Source organism: Molothrus ater, chromosome 9 (assembly GCF_012460135.2).
Source record: "Molothrus ater isolate BHLD 08-10-18 breed brown headed cowbird chromosome 9, BPBGC_Mater_1.1, whole genome shotgun sequence".
Taxonomy (NCBI): domain Eukaryota; kingdom Metazoa; phylum Chordata; class Aves; order Passeriformes; family Icteridae; genus Molothrus; species Molothrus ater.
Window position 1 is genome coordinate 22372116 of NC_050486.2, and position 27614 is coordinate 22399729.

The 27614-nt window shown below is 48.0% G+C and overlaps 2 protein-coding genes across 2 annotated transcripts in view; both read right to left on the reverse strand.

Moving 5' to 3' along the window:
- The window catches only part of LOC118689531 (fatty-acid amide hydrolase 1-like), a 207759-nt gene that overhangs the window by 2228 nt on the left and 177917 nt on the right, over window positions 1-27614 (reverse strand). The window lies entirely within an intron of this gene.
- DMBX1 (diencephalon/mesencephalon homeobox 1) lies at window positions 4758-26502 on the reverse strand. Its single transcript, XM_036388079.2, is given in 8 exon segments — window positions 4758-5158; window positions 6116-6370; window positions 6373-6469; window positions 7642-7820; window positions 12550-12603; window positions 12606-12714; window positions 26349-26403; window positions 26405-26502. Coding segments are annotated over 8 exon segments (1248 nt in total).

A 27614-nucleotide genomic window follows, 5' to 3' on the forward strand; every position in this document is an offset into this window, starting at 1 on the left:
AGTACTGCACATGGAACACAGGGACAGAAATAATTACAGTTCCCATGTCTGTGTCCTCCCACATTGGTTTTTCTTCAGCAAAAATGAGCAATCTCTCTTGCTGGCTGCAGTGGCAACTCATACTCTAGAGCTCATTAAAATCTTCACATGATGAAACATCTAAATGAGAGAGGAGATGTGGAGGGATCGGTTTGCTGATGGTTATTTTTTCATATTTGGCAGCATTTTTTGTGTTTTCCTACACAGAAAATGATGATTTTTCTTGGAGGAAATAGAGGGAGAAAAGTATACTCTCTTTATTCCCATATTCGCCATCAAGGACATTTCCCCTTCTTAGCCAAAAAAATTAAAAAGACGAAAAAAAAAAGGAAAAAAAGGGTGTTTTTCTTTCAGCCTTCCCAGCATCATTACTGGATACTTTCTCATTTAGCATTTCTCCTGCACTGTTTAAAAATTTCCTTTTTTTTTTTTTTCTTTAATTAATACTATTAGACTTGCAGTGTAGAAGACATTTAACTGCAAACTTTTGCACTCAATATCATGACTGATTTTTTCTCCTGGGACTTGGTCCTGCAAGAACCATGTATAAAACCTTTATAAATTTGCTAAGGAGGGTTTGGAGCTGTAGCTGGTTCACCAAGGAGAGGTAAAGCAAAAAAAAAAGCCATAAGAAGGGTAAAAGATTGGCAGAGGAAGTATCTGAATCTGGAGAACCTGTTTCCAAATAGAACTAGGGAGACTTTTGCCAGATTTTCTCACCACCGTTTTTAAAGGATTTGGCAAATTCTTTTCCTGGCCTGTGTGCCATGTCTGGCATTCCTTTCACACATTAAAAAAATCAACTTGGTCCTCTGCCCCACAGAACACAAAAGGTTGCTTCCCTTTCCACATTTCACCTCCCCGTGGTGGAGCTGTCCCAGGAACGCCCTGCCCTGCACCAGGTTGGCACAGCACCCAGAGGGGATGGAAACTCTTTTTTCTCCCCCTCTAACAGCTCAGTTGTAGGGTCTCTGTGTTACACTCCAATCATTTTATGCCTGTGATGGAAGAAGCCACGTTATATCCAATTAAGATGTTTGTTAAGAAGTGCCAGATCTCTGTCTGGAAGTGAGGAGGGGAACCTCAATCTGTTTTGATTCTGACTCTGATATCAGTGACTTCATTTTCCTAAATAGCTGGGGCTGGTGGAAGGAAAGGGGACAAGCAGAGCTCACATCCCACATCAGGACATTTGCAGGGCTTTTTCCCACCTGGAGAAACATCCAGCTAAATTCAAAGAGGAATGATGCAGAATCAGTCTTTTCCGCCTTCCTTCCCAATACATACACAGGATTATATTGCTGGGGAGTTTCTCCCCTATGTTTTTTCATAATTTTTTTTGGTCAGAAATAGCCCAAGATCTCAGACACCTTACAGCAATATGCAGGAAAGATTCAGTTTTGACAGATAATTAATTATTATACTTCTACAAGCTGAGAGCCTAGATTCTTGCATTTTTGCATTTCCAAATCAATTTTGGCTTTTCAGGTCAGCTCACTCCCCTCATGGATGTTTCAAGTTGACTGTAAGAAGGTAAACCCCAAACTTGGCACAAAATTACTTCAGGGGCTCATCTGTATTTAAGAAAATCTCCTATTTTTTTCTGTTTATTTTTAAATTTTAGGTATTTTCACCCTGATTCAGAATGAGAGAAATAATCTCCAGGTGGGAATGATTCACTTGCCCTGGTCCAGGACCAGCTGCACCTCAGCCAGCTGCTGCTCCTTGCAGAGGCAGATGAGGAGGGTGCTGAACAAATACCCCTGTGGACTGATGGAGATCCAGGTGTCTCCTCTCCCAGTTTGCTCCCTGAGCCGTGCTGGCCTCACCCCAATGCTGGTTTTGAATGGGGTGAGAGATGCTCTACTGGGGAAGTCCCAGGCAGCAGCTCTCCAAGGCTCTGTGAGGAAGGAGATCAGCAGAACACAGGGATGAAGGGGTCAGGCTCCAGGGCCAGCTGAGATGTGTGAAGGCTGTGAATGTTAAAATGAATTTTTGCACCGAGGCACAAGGAGGAGTTTCACTCCTTGGCTCAGTGGAGAAGGTCTTGCCTCCCTCCAGAGGATCATGGCAAATCTAGTGCTGGATCAAGCATTATCTCCTGTGCTCTCTGCCCTTGCCTTGCAGGAGCAGGCCATAAATCCAGGTGTTCTGACTGTGCTGTGGCAGATGCTGTGGTACCATCATGAGCCCGGGTAAGGCTGTGTGTGCCCTGGTGGGAGCTGATGCCTCCCTTTCCAGCCCCAAGGACACAGAAGAGATGCCTGTGTTACCTGGGATGCTGCAAGAGTGGCTGCAACCCTGTGCTCTCTGCCTGACACACCCACTGACATGAGCTGCAGTTTCGTGGGAATCTTAATTAATTAAAAAAAAGCTCAAGTGCAGATCTGATCTCACACCCCATTACCTCACTGTTCACCAGGGAACAACATCAGAAGGGGTGTCATTAAATTTGTGTTTGCCCTGCTCTTGTAAAGCAACTCCACAGCCTAGAGCAGTGCAGAGGTCAGCAGGGCACAGAAAAAAATATAGGTGAGTAAAGCCTTTCAAGGAAGGAGAAGGAAAATTAAAGCTTTGTTTGGGTGTCCCTGGCTTGGGTGACAGACAGCAAAAAATGAAAGCTGGGACTTTCTTTCTGGACAGAGTAAATGTGCTTTGGGTGTTTTAATTTGCTCAGGCTCCTTTGAAAGCGGCAGCCAAAAATCTGCTTCCTACAAATGCATTTGGTTTTGGCAAAGTGGAGAATTCTGCCGGTCACGGTGGCTGATTTGACACAGTCAGAAAACTAAAGCATGAGAGAAAAGCCCCAGACTGAAGTGTTTGGCACAACAGAAGTATTTATGGAAGACACTCCATTTTCCTTGGAAGCTGGTGCAGTTGATGAGCTGCCCCCTCCCGAGGTCTGCTCCTGCTACAACTTTATGAGGGATAAACCATTATTTCCCATCAAACAGCTGTTCTTACGTCTCTATTTGTGGGAGTTGGATGCTTTTTCAAAAAAGAATAATGTAGCTGAAAGCACTATTTCCCTCCACGTTTAAATAGGTAATTTGACCCCCAGTATGAAGAAGGTGGGAGTGAGAGGGGCCACACTTGGGTGGCTATGGGTCTACGCTTCAGGTAAATCAATTCTGGTTATTTGCAGAGAGACAGCACAGATCTGCCCAGGCTGTCAGTGACATCCCCAGTCGACACTCTTGGGACACAAACATACCACCTGCCCCAGAGTCACTGTGGATGTTTTGATTTTAGGCAATAAAATCAATTTTATTGCCTAAATAAAATAATAAAATATTAGAGATGAAATCTGAACATCATCCCTCAATGCTCAGAGGAAAAGCAGCGAGTCCAAACTGTTTATTTGGATTGGTTAGGCAAAAAAAGAAAAAAAAAAAAAGTGATTTAAATTGGCAGAAACATTCCTTTTAAACAAGGAAAACCACCCAAGGGTGAATGATGGATAATTCCAATGAAATGAGACTGAAACTATTCAGTGCAGTAATTCTGAAGCTGGTGAATTTTGGTTACTTGCAAACTCTGCATTTTTGGCAAGTTCATCTATCCCCCCTCAGCTCCCTAGAGAATATAAAACCCCTGCTTACACCTGCTTTGCCTCCAGCAGTTCAGCATTTTTCGCTTGTTACATTTTCACTTGATAACCACTTTCTGGACTGAGGGCTTGAGAACAGAATTGGGTGATCAGAGATTTTTTTCCTCTGACACAGCTTGCATTTATCAAGTTTTCTGTCAAAGAACCATAAAGTTCATGGTGTGTGAACACACCATAAGTTCATATGAAATTTTTATTACTATCTATTATCAAAGTAAGACCAAAATGCTCTCCAAAAAGAAAACCCTGTAACTTGTAAATAAAGTTTACACTTCTCTGAAGATCAAAGAGGAAACAATATAGATAAAAATAATCTGCAAATTTGGCCTTCATTTTCTCCCAGCCAGCAGCGTCTGGCCAATATTTTGTCCTCTTCGAGCAAGTGCTATTAAAAAGAAAAAGAAAAATTCTTGCCTTATAAGAAGTGCTTAAACAGGAAATTCACCTTCAGATCATTTCCCAGTTGTTAAAAAATTAGCTTTAGCAGAGAAGGGAGAAGTGGAGTGGTGAAGTGCACGATCATGTCGCTTTCTCATGAACACCTTTAGGATGCTGACCCAAGAAGAGCAACTAGCTACCAGCTGAGGTCAAGGTGATGGTTGATTTGTAACTCTGATCCTAGCTACTAAAATTGGAAAGGAAAGGGGAATAAAAGCAAAAGAGGTCACAGTTCTGTAACACTGACAGTAACACACAGATGATGGGTGCTGTCAACATTATAAACTATATACAAGACGAAGCAGGACTCTTTCTTCCCCCAAAGAACATAACAACAGCAACAAAACAAAAGGTGAATAAAACACAGTTGGCACCTTATCGAGGGGATGAGGAGAGGGGGCTCCTCCTGAACGTTACAGGCTGAACTCATGGCGGTCCAGAGCACAGTCATCTGTCTAAACACAGATCCTCTCCCCTTTCCTCGTTAAATATTTAGTGAAGACCAGGCCAGTAGCAATGTCTGACACAACCGTGGTGCTAACAAGGACGTTAATGAACGCCAAGTTTTCCCTGCAAGGGAGCACCTCACTCCAGGAACAGGTGGGGGTGCACGGGGATCCGAGGAGTGCCAGGTGTGGTGCCAGCCCCTGGTGCACCTTCTCAGGGGCAGTCAGTTGGGGAGGGTGTCCAGCCCCAGGGACGCCGCGTGCTGCTTCGCCCGGAGCCTCAGGTTCTCAATGCTGGTGGTTTTACTGTTCAGGCTTGGCAGGGAGCTGGAGGCCTGCAGGATGGGGGAGGACCAGACCTGCTGAGCGTGGGACAGCGACTGGTAATAGGACTGACAGTGCAGGGAGCTCAGCGGGGCCATGTTGACGTTCATGCCCAAGTAGGGCATGGCAGACGGTGTCCCCATTTCGAAGGAGGAGTAATGGACCAGGTTGTTGGTGGCTGCCATGTGCTGGCGGAACTGCTCCTGCAGGCGGAAGAGGCTCAGGGGCGAGGAGGAGTAGGAGTGAGTCTGAGCCAGGCCACTGCTGGACGAAGGCGTCACAGTCGCGCTGAGAGGGGACTCTGCAGCAGGAGACAGAGGGGATGGGGGTTATTCCTGCAGGCTGGATAAGCTGGTGCTTATTCACACCCCAAAAAAGGTTTGGGCAGCAGCACGGGCTTGTCTCTTGCAAATGAGAGAGGGTATGACAGCTCACGAGAGCTCAATGTGTGCCCTTCCTATACCTGGCACCTCAGAGTGTAGAAATGGAGTTGAGCTCTCTGCTGCTGGGCACTGCTCTCCCCAAGATCTAACTGGAGCAGTTCTTTGCTCTTTCAGCACACTCCATCCCCAAGATCTAACCGGAGCAGTTCTTTGCTCTTTCAGCACTCCCATCCCCAAGATCTAACTGGAGCAGTTCTTTGCTCTTTCAGCACTCCATCCCCAAGATCTAACCGGAGCAGTTCTTTGCTCTTTCAGCACTCCATCCCCAAGATCTAACTGGAGCAGTTCTTTGCTCTTTCAGTGCGGCATCAAAGTGCTCAGTTGACTAGCCACACTCCATGGAGGCACAATCAAATGAGATCCCCCAATACTATGAGCCCAAGGATTCATCTTCTGATTCACCATCAGAGAATTAACAAGGATTGTCTTAACAAACTCCTCACTAGACATTGCCCTACATGACACCTACTATGTGGTAGCCTGCTTCCACTACATACTGTCAACAGGGGCAGTATTTGCAATCCTAGCAGGCTTTACCCACTGATACCCTCTATTCATTTGGTACACCCCCCACTCAACATGAGCTAAAAGCTCACTTTGGTGTGATGTTCATAGGTGTAAATGGACATCCTGCCCTCTCTGGGGCTGTTCTGTGCTGAGGATAACAGGACAAGCCTGGGCAGCCTATCCATGAGCACCAACTCCACAGGGAATATGGGACCATACCCAACCACCAGCATCCCCCTTGGAAAGGGGTCCTGACCACCAGCCTGCCAGGTCCCGACACCAACCTCCACCAAGAAGCTGCCCCTCACCTGCTTTTGGGCTCGCTCTCTTGCAGTTCAAAGCCTTGCTGTCCACACCAGGGCTCTTGTCCACTTTGGCCTCATCCAAGGTGCTCTTGAACTTCCTCCTCCTGTCGGTCTGGTCCTCGGGTGCCGACTCGCTGGCAGACTGCTCCGACAGGGTCAGGTTGAGGTCAGTGCCCACCTCGCTGGGGAGGCTCTGGACCTTCTCAGTGTCCGGGGTGGGAGCCTGGGTCTCCAGCACAGGGGGCTCCATCTTTCCTCGCTGTGGCTCCCCTCACAGTCCTTCTGCTTCTGCAGCTGCTCTTTCTGCAGGCTGCGCTGCTTCTTCCGGAATTTGGCTCTCCGGTTCTTAAACCAGACCTTCCGTGCCACAAACAGCAAGGGAGAAAAAACAGTGAGAATCCTGCTCAGGGCCAAATTCAACATCACTCAGCCTGAGCTTCAGGGAACCCCAAATAATGAGTTGCTGCGAGCCCACTGCGCCCAAACGCCATTCCACTTTGCTGGACCTTAGAGCTTGACTGTTTTCAGTGAATCTACAAATAGCATTTCAAACAGACAAAAAAAATATCCAACCTCTATATTTTACAGCCTCCACTGCTTTTTTTGGGTTTTTTTTTTAGTTTTTTTCCCCTAAATTGGTTAGGCACCTCATCCAAAAAGAATGTCTTGCAGCTGTAATGTCTGATGACATTACACTGGCTTACAGTCTGTTAAGTTTCTAAAACCATTTGGTTATAAGTGTATCAAAACTACAATGGCAACACTCAAAGTAAGTCATTACAGGCATAAGCTGTTGTCTAGGAACTGCATTTAGGAAAGGAGGAGAGAATCTATTACTTTTTTAACCTAAATCAGTAGACATGTATTAGAAGAAATATATTAGCAAATCTTGTTTGCTGTTTGCTTGGTTAGATAAGGGGACAAACCATTTTTTAGATCAAAATGTCTTGATAGTTATATAAAAGAACTAATTTTTTCCATAACTTTTTCTCTTCACGGTTAAAAATATTTGCCTTTTAAAAGACAAGAACTGCTTCGCCAGCAGGTTATGAACTAGCACATTTCACAAATTGAAAATAAAAAGCAAACAAAACCAAAAAGCAAACCCAAACCTTGGCCTGAGATGTCACAAATATTGACACTGGTGGAAAAGAGCAGCTGGAATTACTTGGGTCTCTACTTTTTTGAGAAAGCCAGAAAAGCCTCACAATTAAATAAATAAATAAATAGACTTCTGTTGCTGTTTTTAAATTTTCCCTCAAAGAAATGTGAAAGAACAAATGAAAACCAGCATACACTTCAGACAATCCTAAATTTAAAAAATGTGCGCGTGGATTAGAAGTTTCTTAAGCAGATGTGTGACTTTGGATAATTTTATCCTCCCTGCCCCTGTCTTTCACAACTTTACTGCCCCAAAATCTTCGCTTCCACTGGAAGAATCCTGGAAGGTCAAGGGAGCTGTCAGCCCTCTGGGAGCCCGGCTGTGTTCTTTTAAACATCCCCCTGGCAAACCCCCAGAATATCAGTACCTGGACTCTGGCTTCAGGCAGGTTTGTGCACATGGCCAGCCTCTCTCTCATCACCACATCTGGGTAGTGAGTCTTCTGGAAGGTCTTCTCCAGGGCCTCCAGCTGCTGGGCCGTGAAGGCCGTGCGACTCCGCCTCTGTTTGCGGTGCTGGGATCCATAACGTGCCTCCAAAATGATGTCTTGAAATGTACAGCCGTTGGAAGACAAGGAAAGTGGCCAATTTAATTATTGGAATTTGTACGCTGACAGTTGAATAAAGCACTTGCTAACATCAGACAAAACTATGGAATGTTTTTTTCCATTGCTTTGGAGCTAGTGAAACACATACGTATGGATTTTACTGGTTAGCTGAGGTGTCCAAAGAGATAAAATCATAGCAGAGGGGTTAAAGCTAGATGACCTTTGAGATCACTTCCAGCCCAAACCATTCTATGATTCTAAAAGCCTGTTCTGGAGAGAGAACCTCTTTCTGTGACAGCTGTGAAAGCTGTTGAGACTCCAGTGCGGAATTTGGCTGAAATAACTCAACCTGCTCCAACATCAGAGGGGCAGGACATGCAGATGCCCAGACCCTACCATGGCATAAGCACCTTCCATTAAGAAACACAACTAAAAATGATGTGGGAACATTCACTCTTGTACTTCTTTAATGTTTTTGCGTAGCTCGCTGCAGTCTTCAAGTCATGATATTGGAGAGCTGTTCTGGGCTCCAGTTCAGAGAGCATTTAATCTCATGTGCTTTTGTGCATTTTGCTCCAAAGCACATCCTTTACTGAGCATGGACACTCTCCAGCATCTGGGGTGGAAACAGCAGCCAAGGCCACGTCTAGCCCCACTGGTGCAAGCCCAGCGCTCATGTGCTGAACTCTTCTCAGCAGAGCACCTACTCACAAGGTCTGACTTTGCAAACCAAGCTTGGAAAATTGAGGGCAGAGAAGAAATTCAGACTGGGGAAAATCTGAGGCCAACCGTAAAGGGCTTATTATTTTACCAGAGGGGTTATTATTGCACAACAGTTAGTGGGAGTACAAAGATCTTAAATCAATGAAAATAAGTTACTTGAAAATGAAAAAAACCCACCCTTTATTATGCAAGTTGGGACATGCTGTGCTACAGCCCTGGAATGAAACAGTCTGGCAAGAGGTTTGCTCTCATAGAGGAAATGCAGAAAGAGCAGTGTCTGGTATCATTTTTAATTCGGTTAAGAATGTGACTTCCAGTAGAAGGGAGGAATGAACACACAAGAAAACAACAGAGCAGGGAGCAAAGCTGGCACTATCAGCACACGGAGCCCAATGAAGGCTCTGGCTGCTGTTTGTTTGTGCTTTTGTCACGAGCGTCGTGACACGAATCCAAACAACAAACAAAAACCTGCTGTCCCCCAGCATCACAGAGCCAGGCCCCAGACCCATTGGCTAACGAGCGTAGCAAATCAGCTTTGCACTCCTCAAACATTCCTCTTCCAAAACTTCCAGCTGTTCCATTCTAGGTCAGCACTCGCAGCGCCCTTCTGGGGGATTGACAAAGCTGCGTGGTTTTGGCAACCTGGCAGAGATGTGATCAGGCCAAAGGTCTTCAACAATATAGCGCTGGTTGCATACAGGAGAATTTTGTGTTTGAGGAATCAGAGCTCCTTGGGGAGTTCAAATGCTGGTGATAAAGCTGCCCCTGGGGAGGCAGAGGGACCATCCTTGTGCATCCAGGCACAGCTGACAGAGCAGCCAGGCAAGGAGAAGGGATATTCCAGCACAAGAAATGAAATTGAAGGAGCCTCAAAACACTTTAAAAAGCCAACATTTGTGTTTCAAGTACACAGAAACAGGAGAAAGGGCACTGGTTAAACACCCTACCTAAACACCCTACCTGCAGGCTGGAATATTCCCAAATTTCTAGAGTAGAGGTTAGACCTACCAGCTCCCCAGAGGCAGCAGCTCATGCATTAAGTTTGGCCACTCCAGCGAGAGGCAACCAGCAATTATCTTAATATTTTAACTATGTTTTCAGGCTTTGTGCAAGAAGGAGAATATAAATTGCAGGTGAGGCTTTGCAGTTACCACCAGAAACCTCTGTTTTCTGACTTAAGGTCATTTGCTTTTGTGCTGCTTTATTCTGACTGTCCCTGGAAGGCAAATGAGATCTATAACCTGCACTGAAAGATATTCAGAAGTAACAGAATGTGAGGCAACTGCAAAGGAAACAGCTCGTAGGTATATAATGCCTACACTGCCAATGATAAGCAGACAAGGGGACTGTGGGATTTAATCTGGAAAGTCTTCCACGTGGGTTATTAATTTTAAAGATAAGAGGTCAGGAAACCAATTGAATCTTCCGGTCAAGAATATGAGAATAGGTTTTTAATTCTTTTTTTTATCTTCCTCTGCTTTAGCCCAGTTAGGGCCAAAGACATTAAGTCCTCCATGCTCTACTGTAAAAGTTTAGAGAGCACAAACATCTTTCAAGAGATTCTTGCAGTTAAAAAAGGGCCACCTTGAGACCCAGGGTCTGCAAGATACATTGCAGAGCTCAGAGCCATCTGCTCCCATCTAAAACCTGCACAGTGGAAAGGGGCAGGGAACAAGGGGAGGATGACCAGGACAAGGACAGCGGTCTTCCCATCACTCTGCAGCCCAGCACCAGAGCAGGGAGAAGAGTCCAGGTCTCTTTGATTCCAGTCTGGTCTTTTATTGGTGAGGACAGTGACTCCTGCTCTGCCTTGTGCTACCCCAAAGATCCCACAGACCACTTAGAACCATGCTAAGAAGGTCACAAATAGCAGCTGGGTAAAGGAACATTGCTGGCACAAAGATCTGACAGGCAGCTGTGGCTCACTGATCCAAAGAGTCCAAGACCTTTATCATCATGCCTTTGTGGACTGCCCACCTGGGAGGACCTTCCTGAAACTTCTGCATCCTTATTTTGGTTTAAGCTGTTATTTATGAAATTTAGACCACCAAAGCTGTCTGGACAGGTAATTTTTCCCACCTACTCTATATAGTGGAAGGAATCCCTCTACAATTTTTTTTTTAAACTTTAATAACAGACAACTAGAAAGTAGCTATCTAGAACAGATACACATTTTCAGACAGTCAGGGGAGATAATTCCAATCTTTGTGATCACGTTCACTCTGCCCTTATTTACGAACCACAAAGGGAAATTTCTTTGCTGTTTTTCTGTTCACTTGTTAAAAGACATTTCAGTGTCTTTTTAATCCTCTCTTTTCAATCCCATATAGTGGAGCCACGTCCCATCTCCCCTGAGCTTCCCAGCTGCCAGAGTCCAGTCTGAATCAAGGTGCCAGCACACACTGGAGGGCAGGTGTCACCTGAGAGCCTGGCCACAGGGACAGCACTGAGGAGCACACCATGCCCCTTGGCTCTCTCACACTCCAGAAGGGTTCCACTCAATGTGAGAAACAAGGATTCTTTTTTTGTGCTGGGTTTTTTTGTTTCTTTGTGCGCGCGGCTTTTTTCGTTGTTGTTTTTTGGGGTGTGGTGGTTTGACAGGAAATGTGTTTTTTGAGATGCTGTGTTTTTGGCCAATGGATATTCAGACTTTAATATTGGCATTTAACTTGACCATTGAGACATGGACACGCTTCTGAGAACACAGGGTTAAAAGCAGAGCTCTCCCCTGGAGAGAGTCTTCTTGGGTTTCCGGCGGGAAAGAGTTCGGGTCTCCCTCCCGCCCAGCTGCTGCTGGGCAGGGGGAGGGGAAAGCCATGTGGCTGAGAGAGGTAGGCCTGAGCCTGGTGGAAGGGTGGAAGAGAGACACGAGAGAGAGAGAGACACCGAGCCATGGGCATCCTCCCATGAGAGAGACACAGAGAGAGAGAAGAGACGCTGCCGCTGCCTGGGACTGTAACTTTGAGACTTGATAAACATGGGCCTGTGCCGGCAGCACGGCTGGGACGGAGAAGAGGGGGGGTTCAGCCAGCCGCTTGTAAGAGCTTTTAACTCCTTTTTAGAGAATGAGAACTTTACAGAACATTGACCTTTTCTAGAAGATAGAGTAGAGAAGATGAAGAAGGAAATGGCCAGTGTGAGAGAGGTCTGGGCGAGTGAGAGATAGTAAAAGAATAGAGAAGAATCTTAGTGGGAAGAGATGATGGAGTGGCTTTTGCTGGACTCTTTTTGTATAGCCATGGACAGAACCATGTTCTTTGTGATACAGAGACTGCATTCTAGGGGGAGGCAATGGCCTCAGAACCAAGGGGTTCAGTGTTGGTGCCCTCGGCCCCAGGGGTGAAATATGGGGGGACAGGTGTCCCAAAGGAGAGATTGTGGGGACAGGTGTCCCAAAGGAGAGACTGTGCCTTTTTTGGAACGGGACAGAGCATCCTTAAAAAAAGACAACCCTAGAAGCAGTTCTGGTCCATGTTCAGTGGTGAGAGCACTGACATGGAAAAAGAAGTCACGACGGCAGATGTACTCCGGGCGGTGCCACAAGTGACACAGAAACACACGAGGCTTCAGCTGTGTTTCCAGGGGAAGCCCATAGTACAAGAAAGACTCCTCTCCTCTTGATGAACTGAGGATTGATTGTCTAAAAGGTGATGCTGGACCGAGAGTTGGTGATTTGAGGAACAAATGTATTGTGTTGGAAATTTGGTGGGGGAGGAGGAAATGCATTTTGAAGTTTTCATTTTCCCTGTGTGTGTGTGTGTTCCTTTTTATATGGTAGTTGTAGAGTAGTTAATAAAGTTCTGGTTCTTTTTTCCCTAAGTAGAGCCTGAGCCTGCTTTGCTTATTCCTGGTCACATCTCACAGCAGAAACCAGGAGAAAGTATCTTCATAGGGCACTGGCATTGTGCCAGTGTCAAACCATGACATGGGGTTTTTTTGTTTGGTTTTTTTTTGGGGTGGAGTTTTTAGAGCCAGGCAAGGGCAGTTGCCATGGGTTGTTCTTACCAGCCAGTCTCTCAGCCAGGGTGAGGGCGTGCACGGAGGGCCGGTAGTCGGGGCGTGCTGGGCCTGCTGGGCTGCCTGCTGGTGCAGGTTGTACATGGCGCTCAGCGAGTTCATGGCGTGCAGCGAGTAGCCGTTCACTCCATAGTGCTGCATCCTGACATCAACCTGAAAAACAACACCCAGGGGAGTCAGGGGCTTAGGGACCTGCTGCTCCAGCTGCCTGGTGGCTCAGCAGAGCTTTGGAAATGTGGAGCTCAGAACTGAAGTGCTGCATGCAAGGCTCGTGGCTGACATCTCAGCTCCAGCAGGTTCTGGGACAGGAATGGAAATATCTTCTGTACACCTGAAGCACCATCAACACAAGTCCAGCTTCCAAACTTGAAGCCCAGAATCTGACTGTATCTCACTCATGCTGATCAAAATATGGGAAATTCATTTTTTTGTATACCACAGTACAGTTTATCATATTACAGTGACTTTTAATGCATTGTCTAGCTCTATCCCAGGGCTAGCTGGGATTTTGCCCCTATCACTGCCTACAGTGGACTATTTGTAACCCCAGTGCTGGAATGTCAAATAATGTTTCTCATCTGAACTCACTCATTTATAATTTGTTTCCATTCATTATTTATTTTCCTAACAGGTCTTCTTAAGAAAACACAAAGGATACGGGAGGGGGGGGTGGGAGAAGGGCATGTGGTGAAAAAGAAGACAAATCTGCACCATAATAGCACCAAAAATGTTATGGCTAAAGAGGGAATAAGTTTTGCAATAAATACTGACACTTCATAGCTCAATAGCAAGGAAATTATTTCAGAAAACTAATGGCTTTTTTTTTCTAGTGTGGGGTCTGCGTGAGACTTCAAGCTCTTTTTCCTTACAGACCATCTGTAAAACTGAGCTAATATTGATCTCAAAAGCCAAGCAATGCTTCATTCATCCCTGTTGTAAATGACTGAGGGCCTCCAGGATGTCGTTTCTGCAGTTTGTAAGACATCAGAAAGGAAGTTGTGAAACATTAGCCACAAAATAAATTTTTTAAACCACCGTTTACATCAGCAAGTCACCATCTGGAAAGTCAGTGCAATGAACAAACGCTCAGGGAAAGAGGGGCAGCCGGACTAACTTAAGGAAAGCAGACATCTTTTCAGGCAGCCTCTTAGAAAACAATTTAAACACTGCAGGGAGGTGATGATTTCAGGAGAAATGCCCTTGGTTTTAGGAGGAATGCGATGCATTGAACAGTGAAAATTTGGAAGAGCAATTATCTGCTGTATTTTCTGTACTGGGAAAAGACCTTTGTATTTGTCTGTAAGTTATTTATACCATGGAGAGACAGACTCATGGTGAAGAGGCAGAGATGGAAATGAGTTGGTGCCACTGCCCCTCCTGCTCTGAACTCCTGTTCATTCCACCTTGATGTAAGAAGTACAAACATGAAGTGACCTTGTGTAACAGCCAGAGACCAAGTAGGAGTTCCTTTAAAAGCAGCTGAATTTGGTACAACAGGTTCTGGGGCATCTCATGGCTTCACCCTCACAAACATCTCTGCACTGTGGTGCCCAGGAACAGGGGAAGGAAACATGCAGCTCAGTTTGGTCAAACACTCTGCCAGCCCAAGGATGACCCTCACGAATGTGAGTTCTGGTTCTGGGATTGTCTTCTCAAAGAGGCTGCAGAAATTATAAACCTGTAATTTTGGAATTTAGCACTCTGCTTCACTCCTGTTCCCCTCCCCCCAAGCCCCTCGTGCTCTGCCACTGCATCATTTCAGCACTGAGTGCCAGTGGAGGGTGGTAGGTCCAGGTATGGTGACATCACAAAGATCTGACACACACCCTGATGCCAGCTTCTTCTGCTTTGTGCATGCCTGTTCACCCACTCTGGACTGGCTCCCCATTCTTCTAAGATAAAATGTGAAAATGGACATTTTCCAAAGCTCACAAGGATGCCATAGCTCTGCTCTAATGGAGCTTAGGGAAGATTTAAGCAATGATGAAATTGTTTGCTGGTTCTCTGATCAAGGTGATGGACTTCACACACCAACAGATTTTTGGCATTCTTATCTATTTTCCTCACAACGGGGTTCACAGCGAAATTACAGCTGTGATGTTGCTTTCTGGGAGTGCAAAGTTTTGCTGCTGGTGGCACATGTTAAGGGACATGTACCACTGACATGGCCACAGAGGACATCTCCCATCTGCTGGGAAAGACTGACCTGTGGTGCAGCCTCACCCCGTCCTTGGTGTGGTTCATTTCCCAAGAGCATCATGCCACCCAACACAGTTGTTCACTGCTCTGCTGTCACAGACAAGGGCAGGACTGGCTTTTCTGGACAACACAGGCAGCAAAACAGAGATCTGCAACTTCATTCTGCCTCCTCCCCTCTCACCACCTCACTTGTGAACCAGCTGGCTGGCTGCACCAGCTTTGGCCAGCGGGGTAGAGGTCTCAAAGCTTATTAAGTTCCTGCGTGTCTCGTGAAAACCATCTGAGGACACAAAACCTATTAACTGCCCTGGGCTGCTGCCAGACCTCTGTCCCTAATAGAGGCTGGAGAATCCACACCGGGGCTCAGCCTTGCCAGGAGATACGTGGGAGGCCAAGTGTCTTTGACTCCCAACTCACAGAAATGCCTGTTTTTTTTTTCTAATCCCCCTTGCATGTCATGGGCTGTGCAGCAAGCTGGCACATTAAAGGAAAAAGGAAGAGGGAGAGGAGGGGAATTTTCCCATACCATACAGTCTTCTGCCACACTGCCAGTGGTGGTGTGTCTGGAGCCCAGTGTTTCCACTGAAACACTTGCTCCAGGAATATTTTGGTGTTTTTGATTGTTAAAAGATGATTTTATGTGTACATTTTTGGGTGGCCTAGAAGAAAGTATACTTAAAAAAAAAAAAAAAAGAAAAAAGAGAAGGACCTCGTAGGTGTGGACTCAGGATGGGAGTCAATGCCCATCACAGCTTTGGTGATAACTGCCTGCTAAGCTGCAGTGCAGACAACAGGCAGAACTTCTACTCACTTGTGCAGCAAATGTATCATCCCAGATTCTGTGTAAAAAATGAGGGAATTTACTGAGCGAGACAGTTCAGCCGGGTAAGCAAAGTTAACTGAGACCACAAATAGCTCCTGTTTAACTGGCAGCTCCCAGCTCACTCCAACCCCAATAAATTAAATATTTAAAAGACATCATGCAGCAATTTTTTTTAATGGAGAAAGCCATTCATCAAGCCACTGCTGTGTTTCACAAGCTGTCGAATAGTGCTTACACTGGTTAAAATAATCTTTATATTTCATTAAGCAACCAAATAAGCTGATCCCTTCCCACTGGCTGTATAGATGGTTTTAATTTTCAAAATCTGCAAATGCATCTTTTATGTCTCTGCATGGCTGGAGGGCCTCAGGAACAGCCACAGCCAGGAGCAGGATGAGAGCAAAGTTTGAACTCCTGCTTTCTTGAAGGGCATGAGCTTGAGCAGCTGTGGATAAGCTGGGAGGGTTACAGGGTCCATCCTGAAAGACAGGGTTTCCTCTCCTCATACATGATTCAGATTTTGTGCATCAGAGATCAATGAAGAGTTAGGAGCAGTGAAGAAAGGAGGTAGAAGCTGAGGAAAGGTGCAGGAAAACAAGAGGTGAGAGAAAAAAGCCCCTGGCGGGGCCTGTGGGTTGATGCTGCAGCGTTTGCTCAGCACAGGGGGTGGAGGCTGTGGGCAGTGCCTGGGCTGGCACCTCCTGGGCTGGTGGTCTCTCCCTGCACGGCCCCTCAGGGCAGCAGCAGAGACTCTCCCACCCCCAGCATCCCAATCCAGCCCTCTCCCAGCTCCCCACATTGCTCAGCACTGGCTGTGAGCTCTCCTCACATGCCCTGCACCAGACCCTGCTGGGGCTCCACTCCTGTCTGTACAATCCTGGCATTATTGCTACCCCAGGCTCAAAATCCCTCCTATGGCTTGCACCTCTCACTTATGTTTTCACTATGGAAGGCTCATGGATGCTGTGCCTACTTTTCTTCTCAAGCCTGCAGACTTCTCAGACCTCAGGAGCCGTGTCCTGCCAGGATCCAGCCTCACAGACAGCACGTGGGATTTCCCCTAGCTGTAGCTGCTGCTGTCTATGAGAAACCCAGCTTTCTCCATTCCTGCATTGCTTTGAGGCCAGGATTCTGCCCATCCCAGACTAATTCAGGGACCCCACCACTCTGTATTCAGATGCTGCTGTTCAGTCTGATGCCAAACAATCTGCACATTTACCAGCCAGAAGGAGGAACCCTGTTATCCCAGGGCAGAGCTGCACTGCTCCAGCCAGCCTGGCTCCCATCCATCCCTTCCATCACTGGCCTTGAAAACCTCAGGTTCCCCTGAAGCCATGCAGCACAAAAGTGCTGCAATTTATGGTGCACCACGTAACAGCGTGGCATACAGGGGAGATCTGACCCTGGTTTTTAATATTCTCAGCTTTGTACAAGGCTTTAAGTTTCCCTATTTAGCTGGCAACTAATTTTGTATAATTCTGCATGTAATTCTGTCCTGAGAGAAGATGTGAAGAGAGATCCATGCATTCCTCATCAGCTGAAAACCCCGTTCCTAGTGGCTTCTGTATATGTGGAATTCAGGCATATCTGAGAACAATCTAATGAAGTATTGAAATTTTCTGAAAAATACCTGGCTAGAAAACATCCATATTTCTCCTTCTATCAGGAAAAAACCCCCAAAACCCAACAAATCATAAAACCAGAATCACAAACAAGACATTTGCCCTTCTCAAGCAAACTCTGCCAGGTGAAATGAGGCTGGATGTAGGACATGCAGCTTTGCAGGGGCTTTGGACCATTGTCTCTTTTCCCTCTAAAAAGTGAGTCATCCCAAATCCAAAGAAATACTGAGACTAAATTCATTGATCTACACGAGACACTCTGGTGCCATCATAAAGAACGGGTAATAAAATCCATGAGTTAGAAATACTGAATAATTCCTAGAGATTGCAAGAAGAGGATGCCAGTCTGCTTTTGACTGGTGGGCACCATGGGGTGTTTTTTTATCACTTCATCAAAGCTGTCCCCCAAATGGGAGGGTTGGTGATGGGAGAGAAGGTATATGAGGCTTTCTTTAAATATGGGAAATAAGCTGTACCAAAAAAAAAAAAAAAAGAGAGAGAGAGAAAAAAGAGTCAAATCTGGACTTTGGGAAGTCACTTTCAGAAGGGAATTTCAACAGTACAATTCACTGCTTATGGAGAGATTCACCACCAATGCATTTAAAGTTTGGAAGAACGTGGCACAGCCTCGGGTCTGTGCCCTGATGCAAGGCACAGCTTGAGCACAAGGAAAAGATCAGTTTAAAAAAAATCAAGCCATGAAACAGAAGTCTGGTGCACTTGATTGGTGTTCAGGGTTCTGTAGGTGACAGAAAAAAGTAGGAATAGCCCCATGTCAGGTAAAAGGAAAGTTATGGTCCTCAGCTTGAACACCTTCAAAGGTGCTACAAATCACTGCTGGTGTTTATGCAAAGCACAGGAACCCACTGCTCATTACTAACAGGGAAAAACAGCCAATGGTTTGTGCTGCAACATCCTTTCCCCTTATTACCACTGGCAAAAAACATCACTGAAAATAGAATCACAGCAGAATATTCCCCCTCACCTCCCCCAGAGCTGTTCTGGGTTATGATTTTATGCTTTAATTCCTTATTCAGAAACACTTCAAATCAGAAAGATAAATAACAAATCTTTGACTCTGTGTAACTCACATTCTAGGAAAACAGCCTCATTCTATAGACAGACACTGGGTTTATATGTATTTGGTACTAAATGAATTACATACCTGGGGGCTTATGAATAAATGATCTTAGCAAGAGGTTTTCTTCAATCTTTTTTTTTATATCCCTAAATCTTTTAGAAATATAAAGGCCCAAAATAATGTAAGATAATAACCAACACGTTATAAATGAGTTTTGTTCCTCATGTGAGATCACTGAATATCTAAGGAAACAATTTCACCTTTATAGTGGATGAAATATTGATAATTTGAAATACTGTAACACATCACAGTTCCTCATCCAAATGTCCAAGTCTGAGAGCAGCAAGCACTATAAAAACAGGCTTCCAAAAGACTTTCCTTGTTACTGAAATAAGGAACTGAGAACAGCTCCCCAAAAAAACCCCGCAGGACTCTGCACTTCTAATCTTCCTGAAATATTTTTACCCCTGTGAATATTCCTGGGTTGAAATAAAGTTAATTTCTAAGTGCAGAGAGAAGTGCTAATTAAGCAGGATCTAGTTAAATCTATGTGACAATGCACCGAAAGCCAAACCTGACCAATTACACCAATTCCTACAGCTCACACTCAGCTATTCCCAGTGACCTTGCTATAAATAAAGAGATATTTTTTCTTAAAACCAGGAGGATTGCTAGCAGCTGAAATCTGGAAATACTTCCAGTTAGGGACAGCGGCACCAGTTTTGGGTAGACCTTGTCAAATAAGTGACTCTGAGGCTGTGCTGATGATGAGCACAGCAGCTGTGTTTGTAACGCTCATCTATTTGCAGTGGAAACATAACAGGATGCATGAGGGCTTGTAATTTTTGTAAAATAAACCTCAGAGCATCCTGCTGAGACAAAAAAGTTTTGTTGCAGATCCCTAGAAATTCTCACACCAGGTTGTGAGCAGCTGAGGTAACAGGGCTTGGCTGACAGGGGCAACTCACATGATTTGCTGTGATTTTTATTTAAGGCTTTTGTGAAATCATAGTTTTTCACCCAAAAGATAACGGAATCGAGTGACTGATTGGACACTTCCTGGCAAAAGACCTTCCAATGCCTCTGTTTGCAGAGGCATTCCTCAGGGGCAGGCTTTCCAGGTACAAAATAAAGAAAATAAAATAAAAACACCCCTAAAGGCTCTGCTTTTGAGCAGGGGTAAGTTTCAGGGCTTGGAGCCCAGCTTGCAGTGTAGAGCCAGGAGTGGCACCACCAAACATCACCGCGGTGCAAAACCCTTTTCTTGTCGTAATTCGCATGAGACAAGCAGTGCTGACGGATCAAACCAGCACAAACCTCCCTTCTCCTCTTCAGAGCAGCACTCAAACCTCAGTGGAAGCTCTTGGAAATTACATTGAAGTGGAGCGTTTTCCTGGAAAAAGAAAAGCTCTTGATATCAAGATTACTTTGACTCTCGTTTCTCATCTCATTCTGCTTCCAGATCAGTCAGCAGCAACAACAACAAGAAATCATGCATTTAAGATTTGCTGTCATTAACAGCAGAATGGAAACTGAGCCCTGCATCCCAGCTCAGCCCAGGCTGCTGCTGCAGCTGCACATCCGTGGATATGGAACGCGGTCGCATCCCGCTGCAGCCAGGCTCGCGCGCTCCTGCGCTGCCCACTGCTCTCCCCTCTCCAGACCTTACAGCATCTCTGCCTCTGGACTGCCCTGAGTTCAGAACTTGGAGTAACCCTGAAGCACCCTGCAATCAAACTGCTGAATTCACAAACTGCTTCAAGGGTTTATCTTTGGTGTTTTTATGAAAGGAAAAACTACAAAGTACCTGCTCAGTCCTTCGCCTCGTTTCTGTGGAAAAGGCTTCCTTGAGAAGCATCATTTTGTTTTCCCCTAACACTGGCAAAGGGAATTTTCCAAACCAAACTCTGCCCTTTCCCAAGTCTGCTGGAAGCATGAGGGTGGCTCCCTGCTTGCTCTCTGCCCCCAAAACAGCTTTTGCCTGCAGCATATTTGATTGCAGATTGTTCCCATGTGCAAATGGACTGTGTTGGAAGGCAGCCTCTTGGGATTTCTGGTTCAGGAATCTCCCATCCCTGGAAGACGGAACAATATCCTGGAGGATTTTACCCATGACAGTCTCATTAAGAAGACAAGGATCTACAGTTCTTTGTCAAAATATGTTTTTAAGCCTGTGACCCTTCCTGTGTCTATCCTGAGCACCACAACCACGACAACGCTGATCTGACAATCTAACCCTGAGCCCTAACAAGGGAGATCAAACCCTGGAAGAAATGCACAGATAAGCTTTGTAAAGATTTCCTGAGGCAGTTTAAGACATTCCCAGCTCCTCTCCTGCTGCTCCCAGGTGCTGCCAGCTCAGCAGCCAGGCTGGCAGGAGGGAATGCAGGCTTGCCCTCGGTAATGCCTCAGCCCGGATGCTGGGCTCCATGGGCAGGCACTGGGATGAGGCACGCAGGGAGGGTGATTTCTCCCCCCACCACCACTACTCATCAAGTAGAAAGTAAAAAGTTGAAGCTGTAAGCTCTAGGTGTTAAACTGAGGGAGTTTGGTACCCACAGGAGGAGGGGAGCAGTGTGTCTGTGAAACGCAGAGGTCTCTGCCACATTGCTGGAGTTTAACCCTTCTGGCACAAAAGGACTTTCCTAGGGGCTCTTTTAGCTGATCAGATGGAAGGTCGTGAGGTTATGATGCCAAGTGCAATCCTGCTTGAAGGTGATTTTGAGAGATAGAAAGAGCAAGCAAACTTGAGAGCAACAGAAGCTGAGAGCTGAACTCAGGATGTTTCTGCAAGTTCAGCTGGACCCTGCCTCTGCAGATGATTCTTGCCGCACTCCGAACAACAGTCACAAAACACAGGACGGCAACTGCTCCTGCTCAGACTTAAATCAGCTATAAGGCAAAATGACAGACAATCCTACTTTGGCCTAAAAGGGGGAAAAAAGAAAAATCCTGAAAGGCAGCTCCACAAGCCATGCAATTGTGGGGGACTTCTAATACCTTAAAAGAATAAATCAGAAACTTAAAGTTTTTCTTCTCTGCAAGTGGTAACACAAATGTTCCTCCTACCACTAAAAAAAAGATGCTTGAGCTCAGTGGCTTTTACAAGGAGGGGCTGGGGTGGGGGAAAGACTTGTGCCACCTTAAAACAGGGCCACAAAACGGAGTTAGTGGCAGCAGTGCCGGGGGCTGGGGAGCACCACGGGCGCATGGAAGGTTTCCTTTCCCGTAAGCCTTTGGATCCCTACACCGAATTCAGCGCGGCTGCCAAGGCAAGCAATGTACTTTGGCCACCAGCAGGTGATCTGTGCTCTAAAGAGCTGCGTGCTGTAAAGCAGGCAGAGCTGCTGAACGTCTGCTGGGTTTTGTGGGGAGTCTGAAGTCCCTCAGCAGAGGCACGTTCACCCACCTCGAGATAACACAGGCCAAGAGCTCCCAGAGCTGCTCCCTGCTCCCTGCGCCCGGAGCTTGGCACGGCTGGAAACACCAGATTCCCACAGCTCCCTCGGGAAGAACATTTCCTCCCTGGCGAGATCCATCATCCCCCAGTGCAACTGTGACTCTTTCTTTGGAAGATCCTAGCGGAGTTCCCAAGCATCACACCCACGCTTTCAGTTTTACAGCAGCATCTCTCACATCAGTATTTGCTCTGGCCATACAGAGGCTGCTGCTGGTCCTAAGAGAGCTGTGCCAGCCACCCACAACTCCTGGTGTAAATATCCATTTCCCTCCCTTCGGAGAACTGCTGCTCCATCCTGCTCCCAGCCCTCCCTCAGAGACTCTCCTCCCATGAGCTGTAATTCCATGAGTACTGCTTTACGAAACAGAAGAAGTATGATCCAAAAGCTAATGAAGTTAAAAGGAAAAAAAAAAATCAATTTCAGTAACTCTTAGAGTGAAATAAACTGACAGGAAAAGACACAGGGTTTGGCTAACCCCAGTACACTATGAATTAATTCTTGACTATTTGGCTACATTTCCAAATTCTCCACCAGCAGGTTTTGATGGAAATTCCTCCAAAGTAGATTAGTTTATTAGTAGCTGTATAGGATTGGAAAATTTGGGATTTATTGAACCCCTGTTCTTCAGCATTTTTCCTATTCCTATGTTTTTCCAAATGAAGCAAGGCAACTATATTCTAAATATTCTGTTCAGACACAAGCTCTGGAAACCAGCACTCAACCTTTTGAAAGGGTTTAAGCCCAGCTGACATTTGTCAGTGCCTCAGTAGGAGCATTTTCAACTTGACAAGCTGAATTTTGAGAGGCCCCTGAAAAACCACTGGAATCTTGGAAAACGTGGACTAGTTCTAGCTGAACACTTTACCCATCGTGTAACCAGTAAAACCAGTAGGGATGTATATCAGAAGAGCTGGTCCAGGACCTTCTCTGCAGCAGCTTTGTTTCGTCAGGGCTGGTTGTGAAAATGAGAGAGGAAAAAGAAACTCTTCGCTCCAGCTTCTTTCATCCGATTTCCCTCCTTCTCAGCAAAATACTCTTTTAAAGGATAAAGACACCGGGAACCAAACCCACTGCAGTCACTCCCTCTACAACTACATTGTGCAAAACTTGCCTGGCAAGCCTGCCCTTCTGTGATTTGTGGGAAGCTCCTCTGACTCTGTTTCTTTGGTGCAGGCAGCGACACTGGCACTAAGGAACAGCAACATCTGCACCAGCTCTATGAAACAGAGCTGTGCCTTCTGATTCGGCAGAAAGATCACTTCTCATGTGTGTGAGCATGAGGAGAATCTCCCATTTAGACACCAAGATCTCTTTAAATTAGCAGGAAAAGCTGGAAAGTTGATCTAAACCATCTTTCTGTGTACTGGCAGTACAATTTTGGGTGTATTTTTGCACTATGTTGGCACAATTTAATAGAACCTCTCATCAGTCGCGGGGTAACTCGGGGTTGAAGCCACTCTTACCCTTTCAGGAATTTTGTGCCCATTGCAGTTCTTAGTTAGAATGGAAAAACTGAACCTAGAAACACAACCCAAAAGCCAAAGGGTTGTAGGTCCAAGTCTCTCTGGCTGGGGCAAACAAGGAAGTGGGATTGACTTGTACCAATTTACTCATGGGTGAAAAGCGAACATGGAAGGGATAAGCTAAACAGTCAGCAAGCCAGTTCTGAGATGCGCTCAGGAGAAACACAGCGCAGTGAGAAACTGCAGATTTACCCTCTGCCTGCCACTGCGCGGGGGTGTGGGCAGGGGAGGGTGGAAAAACCTCCCATCCTCAGGGTGAGTCCCATCCTGCTCTCTCTGGGACAGGCAGGGCAGAGGAAAAGCCTGATCTGCACCAGAGCCTTTGCCCTTCATCGAGAGCACGACCCACGTCCTGTAGGTGGATGAGGTTCCCAGCAGGGTCAGTTGTCCACGGAAACTCAGGGAGGAGAGGAAAAAAAGCAGCAGAAATTGCTTGAAAAGCTGGGGAAGGTGGATGCTGAAGGTACCCGGGCAGGCTGGGAAGTGGCCAGCGGCTCCCCCAGCCTGAGGAGGGTCTCACCCCACCCAGCTACGAGCAGATTTCGCTTCTCTTTTGCTTTGTGTTCCGTGCAGAGGTGAGGGAGGGAGAGGGTAAATAAACCCCAAACCCTCCAGCCCTGCCTTGGGGGAAGCGGGAGGCTACTTCAGACAAAACTGTTATCCATTAACATCCAATTATCACTTGGTCCAAGCCATTAATTATAAATCAGCCTCCTAATTGGGATAATTAGCTCTCTGCTACTTAATGTAGTATGACTGATGCGTTTGGAAAGAAGGTAATCAGTCCATTTGTTTAGCGTTAGGCGAACAAATCCAACTCTCATGGTTTAATTTCAGCCGAAGCCTTCCCAGCGCCTTCCCCCCTCGGCCCACCATCAGCATTCAGAGCCCATCGCAGCTCCCTTAATTGTTTGGGAATCACGGCAGGGATGGGCACACGCATCTCCGCGGGGCTTTCGGGACAGCAGCCCCCGGCCCAGGGATGCGGCCGGACTCGCCCCTCCCTCGAGGGGAATTGCTGGGATTTTGGGGAGGGGGTTAATTAGAGGGGACGGGTTTGAACCTGAGCGCGACCCCACAGTTGGGATCGTTCCCGAGGAGCGAGGGGCTCCTCTCATCCCCCCGTCACCCCGGCCGGGCCTCGCCTCTAGAAACCATTTCAGGGAGAGCGGAAAAACTTTCCTCTTTATTTCTTCCCCCCCCCCCCCCTCCTTTTCCCCACTTCCCCTGGATGTCTCATTAATGCCGGCTGCTCGGCGAGCCGCCGATAGCTGCGGGACATGATTAGATATTTATTACTGTCATTTACATGGAAAACTTGAGCTAACCAAGTGGAACTGGAGGGGGCCGCCGGAGGGACGGGATGAGGCGGAGCGGGGACATTTCTTTTCCCCGGCGGAGGCGGAATGCGGGACACAGGCGGAGCGCGGCCGGCTGGAGCAGAGGGTGCGGGGATAACCCCGCAAAGCCCCCAGCCAGGGCGGGGGTGTTGGGCCGAGCCCTCCCCGGGTCTGCGGCTGCGGTACCACCTCGCTCCGGCCGCGTTTCGTTTCCAAAGGCAGCGGGCAGCGCTCGTTGCGGGAATCCCACCGGGAAACAGGGGATGCTGCTCCCTCCCTCCTTTCTGCTGACGGCCTCGCCGAGGTGACCCTCGGGGACACCAAGGACCTGTCCCGAGATGCGCTGATCCCTTTTTCCCCCAAGGCGCCGGAGGTCGCCGCCTGGAAATAGATGGAAAGCGCAGCCGGGAAAAGCCACGGACCGCGGGGACCGGACGGCTCCGTATGGCGCTCTTCTTGTCCCTCCTCTCCCCAAATAAAGGGACAGGCACGGCGAGTGTCGCAGTCAAACCCCACTTCCATGGGAGGAGAAACTGCCCCGAGGGCCTTGCTTTGGGCTGCAGCAGCCCTTGTGTCCGGCTTTCGGGTGGTCACCCTCGCCCTCTCCTTGTCCCCTGCCAGGGGAACGGGTCCTGGGTGCCCCGGGCAGCCAGCACCGTGTAGGGACACGGACTTTTTTCCGCTCAAGTGCTGGCCGCGGCGGAGCACAACCCACCCCCCTTCCCTATCTGTTATCCCATGGCCCGAGGGGCGACTCAGGCGGAGATGTATGAGATCTCTTGCGGTAAAAATATGCATGCGGATCCCCATTTGGTTAGCCCTATAATGGAGGTGTAAATAGGTTTCGACTGCGAAGCCCTTAATTTATCAAGAAGGGCTGACAGCGCAGGTCCGGGATTTATACACCCCTTAAAGAGGGGGAGCGTGCAGGGGGGCCGCAAACACCGGCCTGCCAGCTCCTTACGGGGGCTCCCCGTCCGTTCTGCCGTCTAACCTCGCAGCGGGGTGATGTGGGGGCGCGGTTTGTCCTAGAGAGGCTTCTCAGCGCCGCCGGCATCTTGCCCTCCCTTGCGGTCCCTTCCGCACTCAACTTCCAGCCGCACCAGAAAGAAAAACCAATCCCGGAGCCACCCCGAGCGGGGCCATCGCCATCGTCCCCGGCTCCCGGCCCTGCTCGGGGCTCTTTCTGCCCTCGGCAGCTCTCCCCAGGCTGCGCAGTTTACTAAAACATCATTATGTAAACAGGGGGAAAGTTGCGCTCTCCTCCGGCGGAGCCCGGCTCACGGAGGGATGCGCGTCCCCCGCCGTTCCCCGAGCCGGGTTACAGCCCTCGCACCCCGCCAGCTGCCCAAACCCGCACCGGAGCGGGCTGGCACTCAATAGGAGTCAATAGGAACGAGGCTCCGAGCTCGTGGAGGTTTGAATTATTTTTCTTTCGCTGTAGTTTGGTCTTTTTTTTTTTTTTGTTTTCAAACGCGGTATACTTCAAATAAACAAGAAAAAATAAAAAAAAAAAAAAAGGAAAAAGAAAAAAGAAACAAAGAGGGACAGGAGGACAGAGATCCCGGGCCGGGTTTCTCCTCTCCGGTGCGCGCATCCCTGCCAGCGGTGCCTCCGCCGGCCGCGCATTCCCCCGCGGACAGATTCCCCCTCCTCGCAAGCAATCCCCAAAGTCCTCTTCTCTCCCCGTCGGCATCCCCGGCCCGCCCGGCCCCGCGCTGCCCGGGGGGGTTCTTACCTGGGGCGGTGGGGCAGCCTCCCGGCCCGCCGTGGGAGCGGGGACACGCGTGGGAGCGCGGCGCTGCGCCCCGGCCCGCCCTACTCCATCCGCCCGCGCTGCCTGCGCGCTGCCTGCGCGCCCGGCGGAGCTGCCATCTACCGGGAGGCAGCATTGGAGAAGGATTTTTAAAAGGAGCTTCATAGCGACCCGGGAGCTACCCAGCAAGATTTTCAATGGTCCTCCACCCTGTCAATCAAAACGGGGCTGCTGGTACACCCCCCACCCCCCCAACACTTCTTACTAGTCATTTACTCCAAGCCGAGGTGTAAACGCCTAATTAAATCCCTGGAAGCGGACGGGAAGCCGGTGGAGGGAGGAGGGCTGGAGCCAGGGCCGGGGGGGTGATGGGGTCCGCCAGGCACAGGGAAGGGAAGCCAAGCCGTGCCTCTCCCCGCGCCCCCGCTCAGCACCGCGCTGCATCAGACCCTGAAGTTCCCCTCTCCCCCGACGGCCCCTGGCTGGTGATGCTGGTGGGGGATAATCTCCCAACTTTAATTACAGAGAGACCGCGGCTCCCCACCCTCCTCCCGGCCGCCTCGCTGTCCCAGCTTTGTCCCAGCTGCACCCCTCCAGTACTCTTTAAAATGTTGGGGGAACGGACACGGTCACAACACGGAGAAATAAAATGGGAGCGGTGGAAGGAGCTCAGAGGAGCGTTGGGCGAGGGATTCGCCGCCCGCCCCGTCGGGAAAGCTCAGCCGGGAGCGCACGGGCGGCCCTGCCGGGCCAGGGGAGCCGGGCAAGGCAGAGGGAGGGACAGCAGGCACGGGGGGACCCCGCGGAGCTCCGACGGGCAAGGAACGAGCGCTTAACGCATCTCCCCGCTCATGATTTTTATTTTGTACTTTTCCCCTGAAATAATTTTTTTCTTTCCTTCGGTATGTAAAAAGTGGAAAACCAGCTTTTCCTTTCCTTGCATTTCCTTTTCTTTCCCTTTTTACTCTCTCTGCGGGATTTTCGCAGGTACCTTCCCGTCCAGCGGCCGGGCTGGTTATCTGGCAGAGCTCACTAACTGGAGCGGTGGTTGTGTTTGCTTTTCAGCTTTGCCATGCCTTCGCAGCAGAAAGAGCAGTTTAAAGCCTTTAGAGAGATTGCTAATAGATGCCAGTTCCTTGCCTTTAGATTCTCTCCCAGCCCAGGAGGATTTAGGATGGGATTGGGAGACGAGACGCCATTTCAGGCTCCAAAACACCCTGTTTTAAAATGACTGCGGGTAAGAGGATT